Genomic DNA, 16328 nt, shown 5'->3' on the forward strand with positions numbered 1-16328 from the left:
TTTCAGTGGAGATATTACCTTCTGGACCTTTTTCTTGCAGACACATTGCTTTAAATATATATAATGATTGGTTATAGGCACTTTTATATTGCATTATTTTCACTTGCATTATGTTTTGAACTTTTGTTTATGTCATTACACAATCGGGTCCCCACAATTGTTTTAATTTGTGCATAAAATGTCATAGTCATTATTAAACCATAATTCATTACATTATTTTTCCTAATGTTAAAACGTTCTTTTTTTTGGCTGGTATATGTATATATAATGATGGGAGGAACATGTTCATGCGCATTTTTTGTTTGAATTGTCTAATTGTAACAAACTCTTAGATGTAGAATTTGAAGGGTTAATGGCTATAAACACCATCAGGAGTCTTGATCTCTACTGTCATATGAATGCCCAAAAGGTTTGTTCCCATCTAAAAGTACTATTAATAATGAATCCATGTACCAATTTTAAAACAGTCAAGCAGCTTTGAGCATTATGGTTCTTTCTGCTATTTTAGAAGGCGCCTCTCAGCATTGCCTTAGAATTCCTTGGAATAGCAATGAAAATGAAAAAAAAAAAAAGTGAGTTGTCTTTTCATCTTTTTTGACCATTTAACTAAGGTATATTTTATATACTTTGTATATATTTTATATATCCTTTATTTTATAGTTTTATACTTTCATACTAAAGTATACTAAAATATACTTTATTTCATATTTATTTTATATGAAAATACTTTATATTTTATAGATTTTAATAGTTTGTATATCGTAGTAATTTATTAAACCCTCGATTGTAGTATTTCATGCAAAAAAATGTAGCAGCACAGGATATAGTTGAGACCAAAGGCTTCGAGTTCAAATGTACAATTGATCTCTACTAGCTCTATGGTCTCGGGAAAGTTATTTACCCTTTGTAAGGGCCACATTCCTCCGCTTTAAATTAGGGATTGTCATGGAACCGACCTCAACAAGTTGAAGGGTATAATGTATGAGAACTGCTAGGTATAGTACCCATCGGTAGGTACTCAGCACGTTATCATAGATCATAACAAAGATTCGAGTCTCCTTAAATTGAGATTTATTCTTGTTCATATATATACTTTTTAAAAAATCATGTTTTAAAAAAATCACTTAAATCACGATTCTGCTAACTATGGCCCACATTGCCCTGTTGCCTGTTTTGGTCAATGAAGTTTTATTAGGACACAGACACATCACTGTATGTGTCTAAGGATGCTCTTGTGCTGCAGGGGCAGAGCGGGGTAGTTGGGACAGAGACGACAGGGCCCACAGAGCTGAGAATATTTACTAATTAGACCTCTTCAGAAAGGTTGGTGACTTTTAGCTTTAACAATAAAAATACAACATGTTGTTTTAAAATAATTACAACAATATGGAAGAATTTAACATAACTCATCCCTCTTTATCCTTTAAGAACTTTTTCTTTGTGAAAAAAAAAAGTCATGTTTCTAAAAAAGAAATGAGGATTTTTTTTTCCTCTTTCTGGGTTAGAAAGTCCTTTTTCTTCCCCTTTGCTTCTTATTTTCTCTCTTGACAACCAAAATGGAAGAATGCCCGTTACTTTTTTTTTTCCTTCTGTAAATTATAATATACATTCATTATACTGCACAAATCTCATGTCCAATTAATTTTTATACAACTGTATGACTACCACTTAGAGTTGAGAACATGGCCAGTACCCAGAAAACTCCCTTCCAGCCAATATTCCCCCCAAAGGTAACCACCATTCTGACCTTCATGAGTACGGATGGGCTTTGCCTCCTTTTGAATTGTAAATAAATGGCGGAATCATAACAACATCTATTCATTTGTATCCTTTAGGACATTAATCCACATCAATGCATATAACTCCTATTTATTACTGCACAGTGTTCCATTGTACGAACACACTGCAGTTTACTTATACATTTGCTATTGATGGACATTTGTGTTATTTTTCACTTGTGTCTGCTTTGAACATCCTCATACCTTTTCAGTGCATTGTAGGCACTTAACTGGGAATATTCCTATGAGTGAAATTGTTGGGTCACAGAACTTGCCTATACTGTGTTCCAGTAGATACTTCCTAAGAATTTTAAGAGAACGAACGACCAGTTTACGTTCCCATCAGCAAAGTATGTGGTCCCTGTAATTTCTGAGTGCCTTGACTCTCCCTTCCAGGAGAGAGGTAAAGGGGGCTTGTGTCCCTGAACTGTAGGTGTGGTCATCAGTGGCTGTGGTTGAAGGTTGTTGTACAATCGTAGCCCATGGTTCTCCATCTCCCTTCCTGTGCAGAATGGAGATGCAGTAGTATCTGCCCTGAACACGTTCCTGAGTTGGCATCTGAATGTAATCATACTCCCATCCCCATACACTCTCCCACTCATCCCTGGCAGTGGTCTCACCCCTACCTGGTGATTCCAACTTGGGAGAAGGAAGAAGAGGCCAGAGGAGCGCTGCCACCTGTAATGAGGGGAGAGGACGGTCATCAATGAGGTCTTAGAGCTCTCTTAAGTTGTAACCCACTCTCTCCATAAAAAGACAAACTGAGCCTGCCTTCTGCTTTGGTGAGGGGCAGCACTGCCAGCAGATACAGGGTCCTTCCTATAAAGGTCCCATTTCCCCTTTCTGTTCTTCTGCCTTCTTTGTCTTCCCCTCACAGCCTCCCTCTCTGCTTCCCTCCCCACCCTCTCCTCCTCTCTCTCCTCCATGCCACAACCAAGACTTGAATGCCTTTAAGTCCCTGCACCATCCTGGACAATGGCTGTGATCCCTTTGCTTAAGGACTCCATAGCCTCAGGAAGCTCACTGACCACACTTCAATAAAAAAAGGAACCAAAAAGTGGGGATGCCATTTTACCTGCTCAAAGAAGGAAAGAGCTTTCTCAACCTGGGATGTTGGATTATTGCTATGCTTTTCTTCTCCTTCCCCTTATGTCGACAACCTTTTAAAACACAAGGAACCCCTCTGTGGCACTGAAAAGCACTCCACTCTTTCACGAAGAATCACAGGATTTTCAGGACTGTCGATGGAGACAGGGTACAGTTGTTAAAGTTACTGCGAATTCGTTTATGCACGCCAGCACCTGTGCCTTCCAAGTCATGGCACCTTGACCATCTATTTGTGGGTGAGACAAATGGACTAAGCAGACTCCAGAGGTGCTTGGCATACACAGAATTCATCAGTGACATTTTTCTGTAGCCTTACTCTAGAGAATTGTTTCTCGCCAATCTCCCCCCAACCCCCATTGGAAAATTGTGACCAAGTACGTTGTCTGGTGTTTGATGGGGAGACCCAACCTCAGCACTCTTCTTCCTTTTTTCTTCTTCAAGAGACACAGGTTGGGGACCTGTGCACACAAAAAGCCCCAACTCCAACCTGCATGGCTGATCTTGTGGCCCGCGAAACACCAGCCAGATGGCGGCAAACAGCAGTGCCTCCGGCAGGGCTGGGGCGCCATCGGACCTCAGCTGGAAGGTGGTAGTAAAACATTTATACCAAAGACAGCCTGTCTCTGCATCTAACTGGATACTTTTAAGCTTAGCCCTATTTTTATTTTGCTTTTGTGACTTCTCAGCAATATACAGAAATGGAATATTCTGACATTTAAATAAGGGAGATGCGCCTTCCAGATTTAGTCTGTGTCCAGAATCTTGGACTCTACCCACCACCACAACCCCTGAAGGTATTTTTTTTTCTCTCCAGCAAATTGTTCAGTGACCCTCATAGGTCATGGATACAGAGGTCTGAGGCTCCAGAATGCTATTATTTCCAGATCCAAGGTGACTTGGCTTTGAGTCAAGAGTATAGGATGAATGAAGCTAAGACACCAAGGTCAGTAATTGAATGGACTGGCTAATCTTACCCTGTTCCAAGTCCACAGACTACATCCCAGATCTGACCAGCAGTTTCCTTCCAGGACAACTAGGCAAGGAGAGCACGTGGCCTCAACCCTGCAGCCCCCAAGCTGTCCTCACTCCAGGGACCACATTCCAGAGCTCACAGCCCCTGAATCCGTCCTCATCGAGAACATGGGCCTGTCGATGATGGTGCCCTAGATTTTCTACAAAGAATATTGTTCCTTTGCCATTTCCAATTCCATTCGGGCTTCTGAGAAACCTGGAGTGCCCAATCCCTGGGCAAGACATGAAACAGGACTGAAACGGGGTCAGTTCCCCTCTTGGTGTTCACAGTGAACCCTACTGGGATCAGCAGCAACATCATTCTGACGTCTTTCGGCTATAGATGGAAGTCGGTTCCCTGTGGGGAACCACCAAACTCTACCGCTAGAATCTTTGATTGGAACTTGCTTGCCCCGAGAGTCAGCCTTGATTTCTGGGCTTCAGATATTATCCCTGACCCCTCTGTGTGGGGCTTCACAGATTCCTCCCTTTCTCAGGCTTTTGCTGATGCTCAGAACAGTGTATCACAAGCTGATCAAGGAGGAAGAGTCTTGTGTCATTGGCAGTCAACACAGTTGTATGGACCCCCTACTGTGTGTCGAGCCCACACCAGGGACTGGGGATACAAAAAGAATATGGCAAGATGCCCACCCTTGAATAAACTCACTTCCCAAAGGGAAGGACTTAGGAGCAAATGGCGATTAGACTCTAGTGTGACAGATTCTCTACTGATGAGAAACCCAGGATGTTGTAAAAGGAGAAACTGTCTCATACGCACATCCTTGTCCACCCAGGGAAGACTTCGTGGAAGTGGAGACCTCCGAGCTGTGCTCCAGAGGTAGCCATCGGCAAGTTTTCAGCCTGATACCATGCAGCTGGTCTAGCCAGAGTAAATTGTTACGGGCGACGGTGATATGGATGACAATTCAGAGTGGATCCTTATCAGTCACTTCCTGCAAATGGGTTTCTCTCTAGTCACCACATAGCCTGGGAGCAGGAGAGTTTCAACTGCATGTCCTGCCTGCCCCTGAGACTACCACAGGACCCCGCAGTGATTATGTCAGTGGGATGGAGTTTGCTGGAGAAGGATGGAGTCCTTCAAATCTGCCACAGCACCCATCTGTAACAGCCTGCCTTATATTCTGTGTGAGAACACAACAACTAAGAATCGTAGGTCCAGCAAGCATACAGCTGGTCTCATCCACTGCCCCCCGCCCAGTATTCCCAGGATACCCCAACTCCTCAGCACAAAGGCTGGGTCCTTTGCAATTGGCCTCTCCTTTCATCACTTCTTCCTTCCCCCAAATTCTGAACCTCTCTCTGATGTCCAAATGTTCCATGTTTCTTTCTGCCTCCAGCCCTATGCGGATTCAGTCATCTCATCTGGCCAGAATGACCGGCTTGCAGGACGCTCTCTCCCACAGAACTCTGAGCTCATGGAGCCCAAAGACTAGGTGCAATTTGTCTCCCTATGAAAATACAGAGATGCCGCTGTCCATGTGTGCTAAGTGCTTTAGAAATGTTCCTTTTCCAATGAATGAATGAATTCAGTGAATGAATGAATGAGGGAGAGAGATAAAGAAGATTAAAACCAAATGAAGTCCTCTGAGAACCAAAAAGCATTAGCTTCCCTGACTGGTAATGAGACAGGACACAAAGCCAGCCTCTCAAAACCAGACATGGTATCTCCCAGTACCATCACTGCGTAGGGTCAGGTGCTCTGGCCAGAAAACAAGACAAACACTATATAGATGTGCGCCTGCTAGGGTCTCTGTGTGGGCTGACTGTCGAAGATGCAAGCCAGCATATTCACAGGCCCTGGACAGCCTAAAGGCTACAGGTTCAAAATGAACTTTTTACAACCGACCTCGGGGGAGAAATGCTCAGGAAGTCTGAAGGCTAGTCACATTGCATGCTATAAAATCCTTTCCTGGAGTAATCCCCTCAGCTCTCAGACAGTCTTGTGGAATAGAGTGAAATCTAATCTGAAAAGCTACTGCAGTCCCTCTGGAAGTACAGAGAATGAGTCTGAGGGCAAATCAGGAACTGATTTCTCTTACTTTGGACATAACAGATTTCTTCTTGGAGGGCTAAGCCCTCTCTCTGGACATGCCTCTCCAGAATCACAGACTCCACGAATTGGCAGGGCACAGGGAGGGGTATGCGATCCACCCCCCACCCCCGGCGGCCCTGGCTTCAGGCAGCAAAGAGAGGTGTCTCCAGTGATACTTACTGAGTAATCAGGATGTGCCAGGCGCTGTGTGCAGTGCAGCCTCGTTTAATTCGAGCACGACTCGTATGAGGTAAATACTGTTTTGCTCCAGTTAGTAGATGCTAGAGAGGCCAAGCAAATGCCTCTGTGTGCCTCGTCTGTAAACGGCCGTGATAATGGCACCAGCCACATTGGGTTCCTAGGAGGGCCTCATGGGTTAATTTTTGAAAGTCCTAGTACAGTGCCTGAAATGGGATGGAATTTATGTAACTTTGTTAAATCACAGAATAGGAAAATAGATTAAGAAATGGATGAGTGGATGGATAGGGAAGTAGAGTACCTGGACCAAGGTCAGACCAGTCATAGTGGGTGAAGGCACTGGGTGCCAGCAGGCAACCCTCATCCTACCTCCTGTGGCATCTAGATCTCACACACTGACTTGCCATGCTCCCCAAACCCGTCAGGGCAGGGCGCTCCCTTTTGTGGCTCATTCCAGTGTTTTCTACCTGAAACATTCTATCTTGTGATTTTTGGGATGGTGTCTACTTGAATTTTCATCGATTCCTTTTTTGCAAATTAGAAACCCATGGCTTGTACCTTGTGAGTGAGCAAGTAGCGGGATGCGTACCATGCAGCCTCTTGCGTAGCATCCCAGCCACTAACGGAAGCACATCTCAGGCATATGCACAACGCCGTCTCAATTATTCTTGTGCATTCCCTTTTAGGTTGTACAACTTCCTGGCTCCTGCCTCTTAAAGCCCCACTAGTCTGCCTTTTAATAGCAGCGTTGGACAGGGAGGGAGCTGGGATTCCTGCTCTGTGTGCTGGCCTTATGGCCTTCCTCAGGATGGCACGGAACCCAGAGGTCGGCAGGGGGACCTGTGGCAGGCAACAGCTCCCCCTGAAGCCAGATCCAGGAAGGGCTCCTGAGCAGACATGACTTGCACGGATGCAGAGGTGTTCTCTGGTGCACATGAGCTTCCTGTCCTTAGAGGTATAAATAGAGAAAGGGGGACCTTCTGGCATCATGCAGGGACCAGTCCTCCTGGGTGTAGGCAGGAAGACTGTAGCCTGGCTGCAAACCCACAGCGGCTCAGGCTCCCTTGGCTCCCGGGAGAGCGTTTAGCTTTTGTCTTCCCAGCAAGAATGCCTGCTTCGGGAAACAGATTTTATTGTCCCACTTACCAGCTCCAGTTCACAGGACCACATTGACAAAGATCATGGCCTCTTGGTAACGGAGGAAACAGACGACAGAATGAGCATCTGAAAGCTGCTCCTTGGAAAAATGACCTTTGCTGCTTCACCCCAGCTAAGGACATGCGGACTTCACCACCTCTGACTCCCAGGCCTGTGGCAAGTTCCCTTTTGATCTGTACTTCCTTCTATTTATATGGCAGAAAAACTCACCCGGCAGATCTGAACATGTTTGCAATGCTGCCTAATTTAAGCCCGAGAATGCAAGGAAAGAAATAGAAACAGAAAATATGGATTCAGTGCTCGCTCTGTGCTGCAGGCTATGAGAAATATCAAAATCATAAAACACGGTCCCTGATCGCCCCCAAGGAGATTACAATATACTTGAGTAAATTAAAAACGAAATAAGAAAGTATTTGAACTACAGTTCAGTGCACTAGTGGAAGGCCACAAGGCAGGAAATGAATAACTGCAAAATGATTGGAACAGGCTGTAATTGGGATTGAGAAATGTGCATTTGGCCTCCTCTCACCACGCGGGTCTGGTTTACCAAATTGACTTATTCAAAGAGAGGTGTTTGGTCAGAAGGCAGAGGAAAGATCTGTATATTTACATCATGAAAAGAATCTAATGATATTTCTTCTACCCAGACTGACCCTGTTCTAGGCATACAAACTTGGCTATCTTTGGGACGACACCAACAGGAAAAAAACATGGCGAGGAAACCCACTTCTGTGTCCTCGCAAACTCCCAAGGTAGAGAAAAGTCAACAGTGTGCTGTAGTTCCAAAGAGATGGCATCAGTGGTTTTGAGAAGAGGAAGCCAATGATGTAAATCTTGAGGCACATGAGTTTGGACAAGCAGGTGGAGCTGCTGGCTGGACAGCAGAGGCTCCCAGGACAAGTGTGACTGTATGAAGAAAGGACCAGAGGCTGCTGGAAGGAAAGGAATTGAGACGAAGATATCCCTTCCCATAACTTTGCCTGCACCTCTGATTAACCAGCATCCTTCCTTATGGGCTATGAATCTACAAAGGGATAAGTTTCCCTTTTTTTTTTTTTTTTTTTTTTTTTTTTGGTTTCCCATTTTTAACTCCCATCAATGTGAATTTTTTTCTCTTTTAGCCATGATAACAAAAGTTATGCATGACTATATGGTCATGGCATGATGGGAGACTAAAGTGACAGGAGCCCCTTTCATGTTACAAACACAAAGCAGGGCAGGATTAGAAGCACGTACACTTACACATGCACACACACACGAACTGCATGCTCATACCTACACACATGCATGCACAAAGCACAGTGAAGCAAAGGGAAGTTTTCTTCAGGTGCTGGAAACAGAGGGGAATGGAATATTCTCACAGCACCTCTCTGTGGAGTGCAGCAGCCTAAGAGGACATAGAGCCCAGGGGTGGACACCGAGGCTTTAGCATCCACATGGGAGCCCTGAACTATGCAGAGTAGAAAATGATACCACTGCATGAATCTGAGATCGGGAGCGACTCAGCGCATCTGTGAAAAGACTGGGGAAAACTGTCCATCAAAACCAAGAAAGTACAAGAAGTCTCACCATCTGTTTGAAGCTCTGGGTGAGAAATTAAAACCTAGATGAGTATGGAAGTCCAAATGTATACTACCTACAGAGTGTGGCAGTGGTAATCACATTTTTCTCCTACAAGAACGGGTACGTTTGAAGCTCCTGGAACCGTGGCAGGAGCAGCGGGCAGAACCCGCTGTAGGAACATTTCTATAGCCCAGTGTGCTTGGGGGCCCCATGGGACTTAGAGGGAGACCAGCCTTGCTGAAGATGAGCTCATACTCAAAAAGTTAAAACATAAAACATCACAAGAAAGAAATCCACCATAAGAGCCAGCACACACAGCAAGCAGACAAATGTGAATCCCAAGAACTAAGGTGGTGGGGAGGAGGGAGAGCAAGAGAATAATCTGGAAGACAGTGGGTTTGAAATGATTAAATGTCTAAAAGTTTTTTAAGAATCATAAGAGAAGAATGAGCAGATTTATTGTTTTACAATAAAAACAACGGGCAGAACTTTAAGATGGCCAGATGAATATCTGATTAAAATAGATTAAATGAAAGCATAGGGCTAAATATTATTAATGAAAGAATAAATGAGCTGGAAAATAGATCTGTGGGAAGCATCTAACTGTAGGACAGAGGCATAAAGGAGTGGAAAATATTAAAATAAAGTTAATAACCTAGAGGGATAGAATGAGAAGGGTTAGAATATCCTAAACACCATTCTTTAGAAGAAAAGGAAACATAGAATTATCATGCATTCTTAGGGGCTTGCAGATTAAAACAATGCCATAGCACAACGTACCTGGTTAGCATGGCTAAAATCCAAAACACTGACAACACTAATAAATTCTGGTGAGGATGTGGAGCAATATGAAGTCTTGTTCATTGCTGGTGTGGACACAAAGTGGCACGGCCACTTTGGAAGAGGGCCTGGCAGTGCCCCACAAAGCTAAGCATATCCTTACCACACAATCCTGCAGCCGTACTCCTAGGTATTTACCCAAATGAATTGAAAACTCATTCCCCACCAAAACCTCTCACACACAGATGTACAGAGAAGCATTATTCATAATTGCCAAAACTTGGAAGCAGCCAGGATGTCCTTCAGTAGGTGAATGATAGGCAAACTGTCCATCTATGTAATGGAAAAATGTTTGCAAAAAAAAAAAAAAAAGAAAGAAAGAAAAAAAAGGAAGTGGTCAAGCCATGGAAAGAAGTAGAGGAACTTGAACGCGTATTGTTCTCAGCACAAGTGTTAACACTGTGGCCACAGGTAACAGGGACCTTAAAGGAAGGATCCAAAAGATCCCTGGAGTTCCCATCGTGGACATTTCTAACCATAAGAGATGATTATAGAGCTGATTACAGAGCCCCTCAGTTCTAATTCTTCAAAGATGGATTTTCTCTACCTCCCTTTATCAGCTTTTTCTGTGGCCAGTTCATATAGCAAAATGCACTGCCAGGGATCATTCCTCTTATCCATTTGCTCTTTTAGGAGCTGAGTATGATTAAGTACACTTTTTGATGTTGTTTGGAACTTGATATTTCATATCATTTTAAATTTTCTTTCATCTTTGTACAAATCAGATGATTGCTCACATTAAAAAAAAAAAATCTTGTTATCATCAAAGAAGCCAGTCTGGAGGCACCTGAGTGGCTCAGTGGTTGAGCGTCTGCCTTCAGCTCAGGGCGTGATGCCAGGGTCCTGGAATTGAGTCCTGCACCAGGCTCCTTGCAGAGAGTCTGCTTCTCCCTCTGCCTGTGTCTCTGCCTCTCTTTCTGTGTCTCTCATGAGTAAATAAATAAAATATTTTTAAAACAGAAAGAAAGAAAGAAGCCAGTCTTCTGGCTACTATGTATGGCTACTATGTATGCAGTGGTTCCAGCTATGTGATGTTCTGGAAAGGGTAAAACTATAGAGACCATTAAAAGATCAGTGGTTGCCAGGCATTGGGATGGGGGCATGAAGAAAGTTGAACCAGGGGCCCTATAGGGGACTTTTAAGGCAACAAGACTATTCCTTCCATATGATACTGTAACGATGGGCACATGGCTTTAAGCATCGGGCAAAACCCACAGAAGGTACAACACAAAGTGTGAACCCTAATGTAAACTGTGGGCTTTAGTTAATAATAATGTATTGAGATTTGTTCATCAATTGTAAAAAACAACAACAAAAGAAACCACCCCAATGCCAGATGTATGTTAATAGGAGAAACTGAGGCAATGGGGAGGAGGAGTGTATGGGAACTCTCTGTAGCCTCTGTACTTCCTGTTCAATGTTTCTATGACCCTGAAACTATTCTAAAAAAATAAATAAGTAAAATATATTTTTTTAAAAAGGGATAGGGAGAGTTGATATTCAAAGTAAGAATGGGTGAGGTTTTTTTTTTTTCCAGAATTAAAGTTATGAGTCAGACATTGAAGAAAGACACTGAGTCCAGAGCAGAACAAAAAATAAAGCAAGTCCACACCTACTTTCCACACCAAAGACAAAATGAAAGTCTCCAAAACCATCAGAGAAAAAATACAGATGGCATAGAGAGTAGTGACAATTAGATTATTAGCCAACTTCTCAACAACCATAATCTATATCAGAAGAAAACTCAGTAACATCTTCAAAAGGTCCAGGAAAAAGAAGGAGCAACTTAGATTTCTCTGTTCAGCCAAATCATTCCAGAGCGCGAACAAGCCAAAAGCATGACACGCTAATTTCACGAAACTTAAAAAAGACAGCAGTATGAAAGCAGTAATTATGCTAACCTCTTCAAAGGAGAATCAAAGAAACATTTGGAGTGTTTCCTTTCCTCTGTACGTTTCATATTGTATCTTAGTCACACAAACACGCACAACCCAGTCATACTTTGCATTTAACAGTACATGCATCCTCTTGGATTTTCACTGTCCTTGAAGAATAATTTTTAACGTCTGAATTACAGCGTAAGTGCCATCGTTTAGTGAATTGCTAGACAGTCAGCTTAATTGCTAGACATTCAGATCAGAGATATTCCTCCTAGATGGCAACTGGATGAAATGCACACAAAAGAAAGACAAAATAACGCCAAGCACGGCCTACCTTTTCTTTCTCGCTGAAAACTCCACCTGCTTCTTTACCTGCTTACTGAAGTGAGGAGGTGTTTAGTTCAGAAGGGGCCATTAAGAGTTGATTGGGATGTCTCGTTTCAAGGTTTTCTGCCCTCAGTGCACTGCTAGTGGGTGGCATCTTGGAACAATCCCAGACATTCTAAAGGAAGATGTAAGAAGAAATTAATACATTTGAGGACTGTTGTGTGTCAGGCACTGTGCTGGGCACTTCCTCTGGAACAATCCCGTCAACACTACTATTTATGAAAATTTATTCTTTTGGGGTATTTGCATACGCGAGCTCCTTTGGTCCTCATCAGAACTCTAGGAAGTGCGCACTTTTATTCTGTTCATTTCCCAGACGGGAGAGATGTGGCTCTGAGGTCACACAGCTAGTGAATGATATAGTCATAACTGGAAGGCGAGTGTGTCCGAGGTAGCATGCTGCGAGTTTATGTCCCATCCTGTTCCAGGCATGGGTGGGTGGCAGGGGACACAGGTGGAGTAAAGCAGAACATAGTGACAATAATTAAGAAAACACAATAGGGACTGGACGTAACTATACATCATCCTATTTCATCTTCCCTCCAACAATATTAGGTGGGTACCCTGACCATGATTAGCGTCAGCCCTCAAGTGAGCATGCGCAGGCCTGGAGAGCTCAGTCACTTGCCTTAAGGTCCCAGAAGTGTAAGTGACTGGGACCCAGAGTGCATGCCCTGCTCCCTCACGGCCTGTGTTTCTTGTCTTCTGTGCAGGCGAGATGGAGGAGCTGGAGACGCTGTGGCTCACGGGGATCTGTCACAACGAGAAGAACGAGGTGATGAGCAGCCAGCTGGACATCGACAACATGGCAGGCGTGTTCTACATGCTGGCGGCCGCCATGGCCCTCAGCCTCATCACCTTCATTTGGGAACACCTCTTCTACTGGAAGTTGCGCTTCTGTTTCACGGGCGTGTGCTCCGACCGGCCAGGGCTCCTCTTCTCCATCAGCAGGGTCAGTACCTCAGACAGCTACTTCCTAATGCTGTGGGCAGGTCCACAGGAGCTCGGGGGCTTCCAGAGAATCCGGGATTCTTGACTTCAGGGTGGGGACGGTCAGCACATCCTCCCCCTCGCTCACCAACCTTTCCTGGGCGTGTAGGAAAGGAATCCAGGTCTGTGCATTCACAACCCAGCCACTGCAATCCCAGGTGACTGTGGAGGCCAGAGAGGGGAGGAGGATGGGGTAAAGCAAGCTGGGCACAACAAAATAGCACAAATGCGATGAAAAAAAACAGCAAATGCCCCTGGGCGTCAGGGTGAGGGAACACTTAAGTATGCCTGCCCTGCCCCACCTGAAGGGGTCAGCCCTCCTCAAGTCCTGCTGAGTATTATCTATGGGAATGCAAGGGCAATATTATCAGGTATTCTAGTTTTTAAAAGAGAATGCAGTCATCTGATTTTATGTGAAACCTTTCCATTTTTAAATATTAGTAACTAATTCAATTTTTTTAAACCATGTAGGCCAAACAAAGCAGTCTATATGTGGCATCCACCATTAGCAGCCGGATGTGCTCTATGATGCTCCTAAAATCCTTATGCAAGACATTACAGTTCATGCATGCATTCCAGTGGACCATGCCATTCCAGTGGAACATGCCATTCCAGTGGAACATGCCATTCCAGTGGAACATGTATACCAAAACAAAATCTACACACAAGACCATGCTGTGTGTATACACGTCTAACAAAACACAAGTAGGCTGTGCGATGCAATAGTCTCAAATGGAACAAAGATGGGAAGAACCATGAGAAAATGCCTGGCACATCAAATAGAAACCAAAGTAACATTGAACCCAGCATAAACCACAGCAACAGAACACACGTGCTGTAGTGAGCTCACACAGTATTCAAAGTAACCCCTCTCGTGTGGCACAATGCAGCATGTGTATGTTACCATAAAACAGCACCTACAATTCATCAGTAATGATGACAATCACAGAAAATGATGATTATTTGTGGAGCACCTATATGTGCCAGGCACCCTGTAAGGGCTGTGTACTCCTCAGCTCGTTTAACCTACAAACTATCTCTGTGAGGTGGGTAACTGTCATTAGCCCTAGATTATAGGGAAGCTCAACGTTATGGGGTTAGATGATTGCTCAAAGCTGCACAGTCTTGGTGAAGCTGGGACTCAAATCTAGGTGGTGTGGTACCAGCCAGAGCACATGCTCTTACACAAGCAATGAACATCCAATGCAAGCAACACAAGAGATTTGATAGAAATCTATACTATGCAACACATATGTGCACACACCTGACATGTTTACATATTCAACACAATCTTGTCACTTAGTTGCATCGTATGTACATAGTCACTCATCTTCTAACAAAACATGGCATTATCTGTCGTGCAGCCGATCATCTTTCCATCCATCCATCCACCTATTTCATCCATCCCATCCATTCATCCATCCATCCATCTGCCTGTCTATTTATCTAGCTATTTCTCCCATTTGCTCACCTTGGAATGATTTTACTCTGAACAAATTTAAAGAGGATATGAAACATGGTGAAACACATTTGGTTAAAAACACCTAGTTTTATATGCTAATGGTTATTGGGAAAACAAAACAATTATGTCTAAGGGGATTTGTATATTCTTAGCATTAGGTGATTTTAAGAACTTTGGAGATTCAGAAGGCACACATTAGCTTAGTGAGGATGATTTATTTTTTTCTGTTCAGTGGCACTCTTAACTTGCATTCTGTGCAAATACATATTTCCTAATTAACTTGATGGCGTCTAAACACACAGATTGCTTAAATATAACAACGTGCATGCGTATAGCTAGGTATTATGCCAACGTTAAGCTAATTCTCTCCACCAATTACTAAAGGCTTTCCATATCCAAATGACTCTGGGATTATCATGAGCAAATGCACACTGTTGCTTTTCCTTGTAAATCCTGCTTGTATCTGGAAGACCATTTCCTTTGTCTGAGATACCACTAAGGAAGCCAGGCTGAGAGGATCGTCGTTATGAGAAATGAACTAAATCCTCACTTCCCTTCCAAGCATCTTGAGGGATGGGATTGGAGGGGACTGGGGCACACAGGAGCAGGCATCCTGGAATCTGAACTTTAGTCTCCCCTCCCTGGGGGAGAGAAGACCCTGTGTCTCATAGGAGCACTGCAAGGATTTCTATGCCCCTTTTGGGGACTCCCAGCCACCATCACTCCTCTGTCCTCAAAGGCTGCAGGGAGCCCTACTTCTGCACTGACCCACCCTTCTCCACAGATAATATCTGTCTTTTAAAATTAGCACAGCCCAACATGCATGAATAGAAGGATTTCATATTTAATATACTTTCCTGCCTCTCTCGTTTGTTAGGGGAACTTGAAATGGGCTCAGCTCCCATTTCTGGGGCTTCTGGGTTGCTAAATAAACACTCTTCCTTTCTCATCAAGGGCTAACACACGTCTAAAGCTTGTCTTATGGGCATTCACACATATGCCACCTTACGTGTATATTCCTTACACAGAGCAGAGAGCACACACAGACAAGTGTCTTCATTGTACACACATAATCATTTACTTGAACAAATCTCCACAGGCAATTCCCAAGCTGAGAACCTACCTTCCCACAAAGGCAAGACCACAACCCCACAATGAATTATGTCATGTGTGAATAAGGGCAGGGCCAGATAGCTTTCCTCCATCCTCTCTAATCCTTACGACACCTGTGAGTTTGATGTAATCACACCCATCCTGTGGATATGGAGAAACTGAGGCCCCAAAGGTTGGAATAGGACTCTTTTGGCTTCATCTTATATTTCCTTGAAATGACGCATCTCCTGGTTTATGCCCTGGTCAGCAGCAGCCACCACGTTTGCTTTCCAGACCCCTTCTTGGGCTGGTTTCCTGTCAGTCTTAGGGAGACCAGCCCAGACCCAGGAGTCCTGTTCAGACTGTCCCCATTATGTCCGGCTGCCACCATCTGGGGGTAGCAGTGGGGAAGGGGAACATAAATCACAATGTCCCTGAAGCCGCCCTGCCTATGTTGTGCCACGAAGCACGAGTTACTTTGAAGTCAGAGTAAACAGCTATTTTTAAGAAAGGAACAAGGCGCAGTGGAAAACAAGAGACCCATCATGTCTGAGCCACCCAGAAGTCCTGAAGTCACTCCGTCCCTGGATGAATTTTAGTGCTTCATTCCTATGTCCACAGGAGTCTTCACTGTTCCTAGTGGCTAACACCCAACTCTGACCATGTGGAACACACACACACACACACACACACACACACACACAGAATAGATTAAGTGGCATATGTGAAAAGGCCCAAGTGTTGTCCAAACTATCCCCTGTGCTCCGCTCCTTTCTATGATGGTTTCACTCTCAGGCTAACATCCCACA

At 44.0% G+C, this 16328-nt stretch overlaps 1 protein-coding gene across 3 annotated transcripts in view; it reads left to right on the forward strand.

The window, feature by feature from the left end:
• Positions 1-16328, forward strand: part of GRIN2A (glutamate ionotropic receptor NMDA type subunit 2A) — a 545905-nt gene that overhangs the window by 517680 nt on the left and 11897 nt on the right. For all 3 annotated transcript variants that reach the window (XR_005360918.1, XM_038540398.1, XM_038540400.1), the window contains one exon: positions 12689-12927. Coding sequence is in view for 2 of the 3 variants with exons in the window: in XM_038540398.1 (XP_038396326.1) it covers positions 12689-12927 (239 nt within the window). In the remaining variant the exon portion in view is untranslated. The remainder of the gene's footprint in view (positions 1-12688; positions 12928-16328) is intronic.

The sequence above is a fragment of the Canis lupus genome, chromosome 6 (genome assembly GCF_011100685.1).
Source record: "Canis lupus familiaris isolate Mischka breed German Shepherd chromosome 6, alternate assembly UU_Cfam_GSD_1.0, whole genome shotgun sequence".
In the NCBI taxonomy this organism is placed as follows: domain Eukaryota; kingdom Metazoa; phylum Chordata; class Mammalia; order Carnivora; family Canidae; genus Canis; species Canis lupus.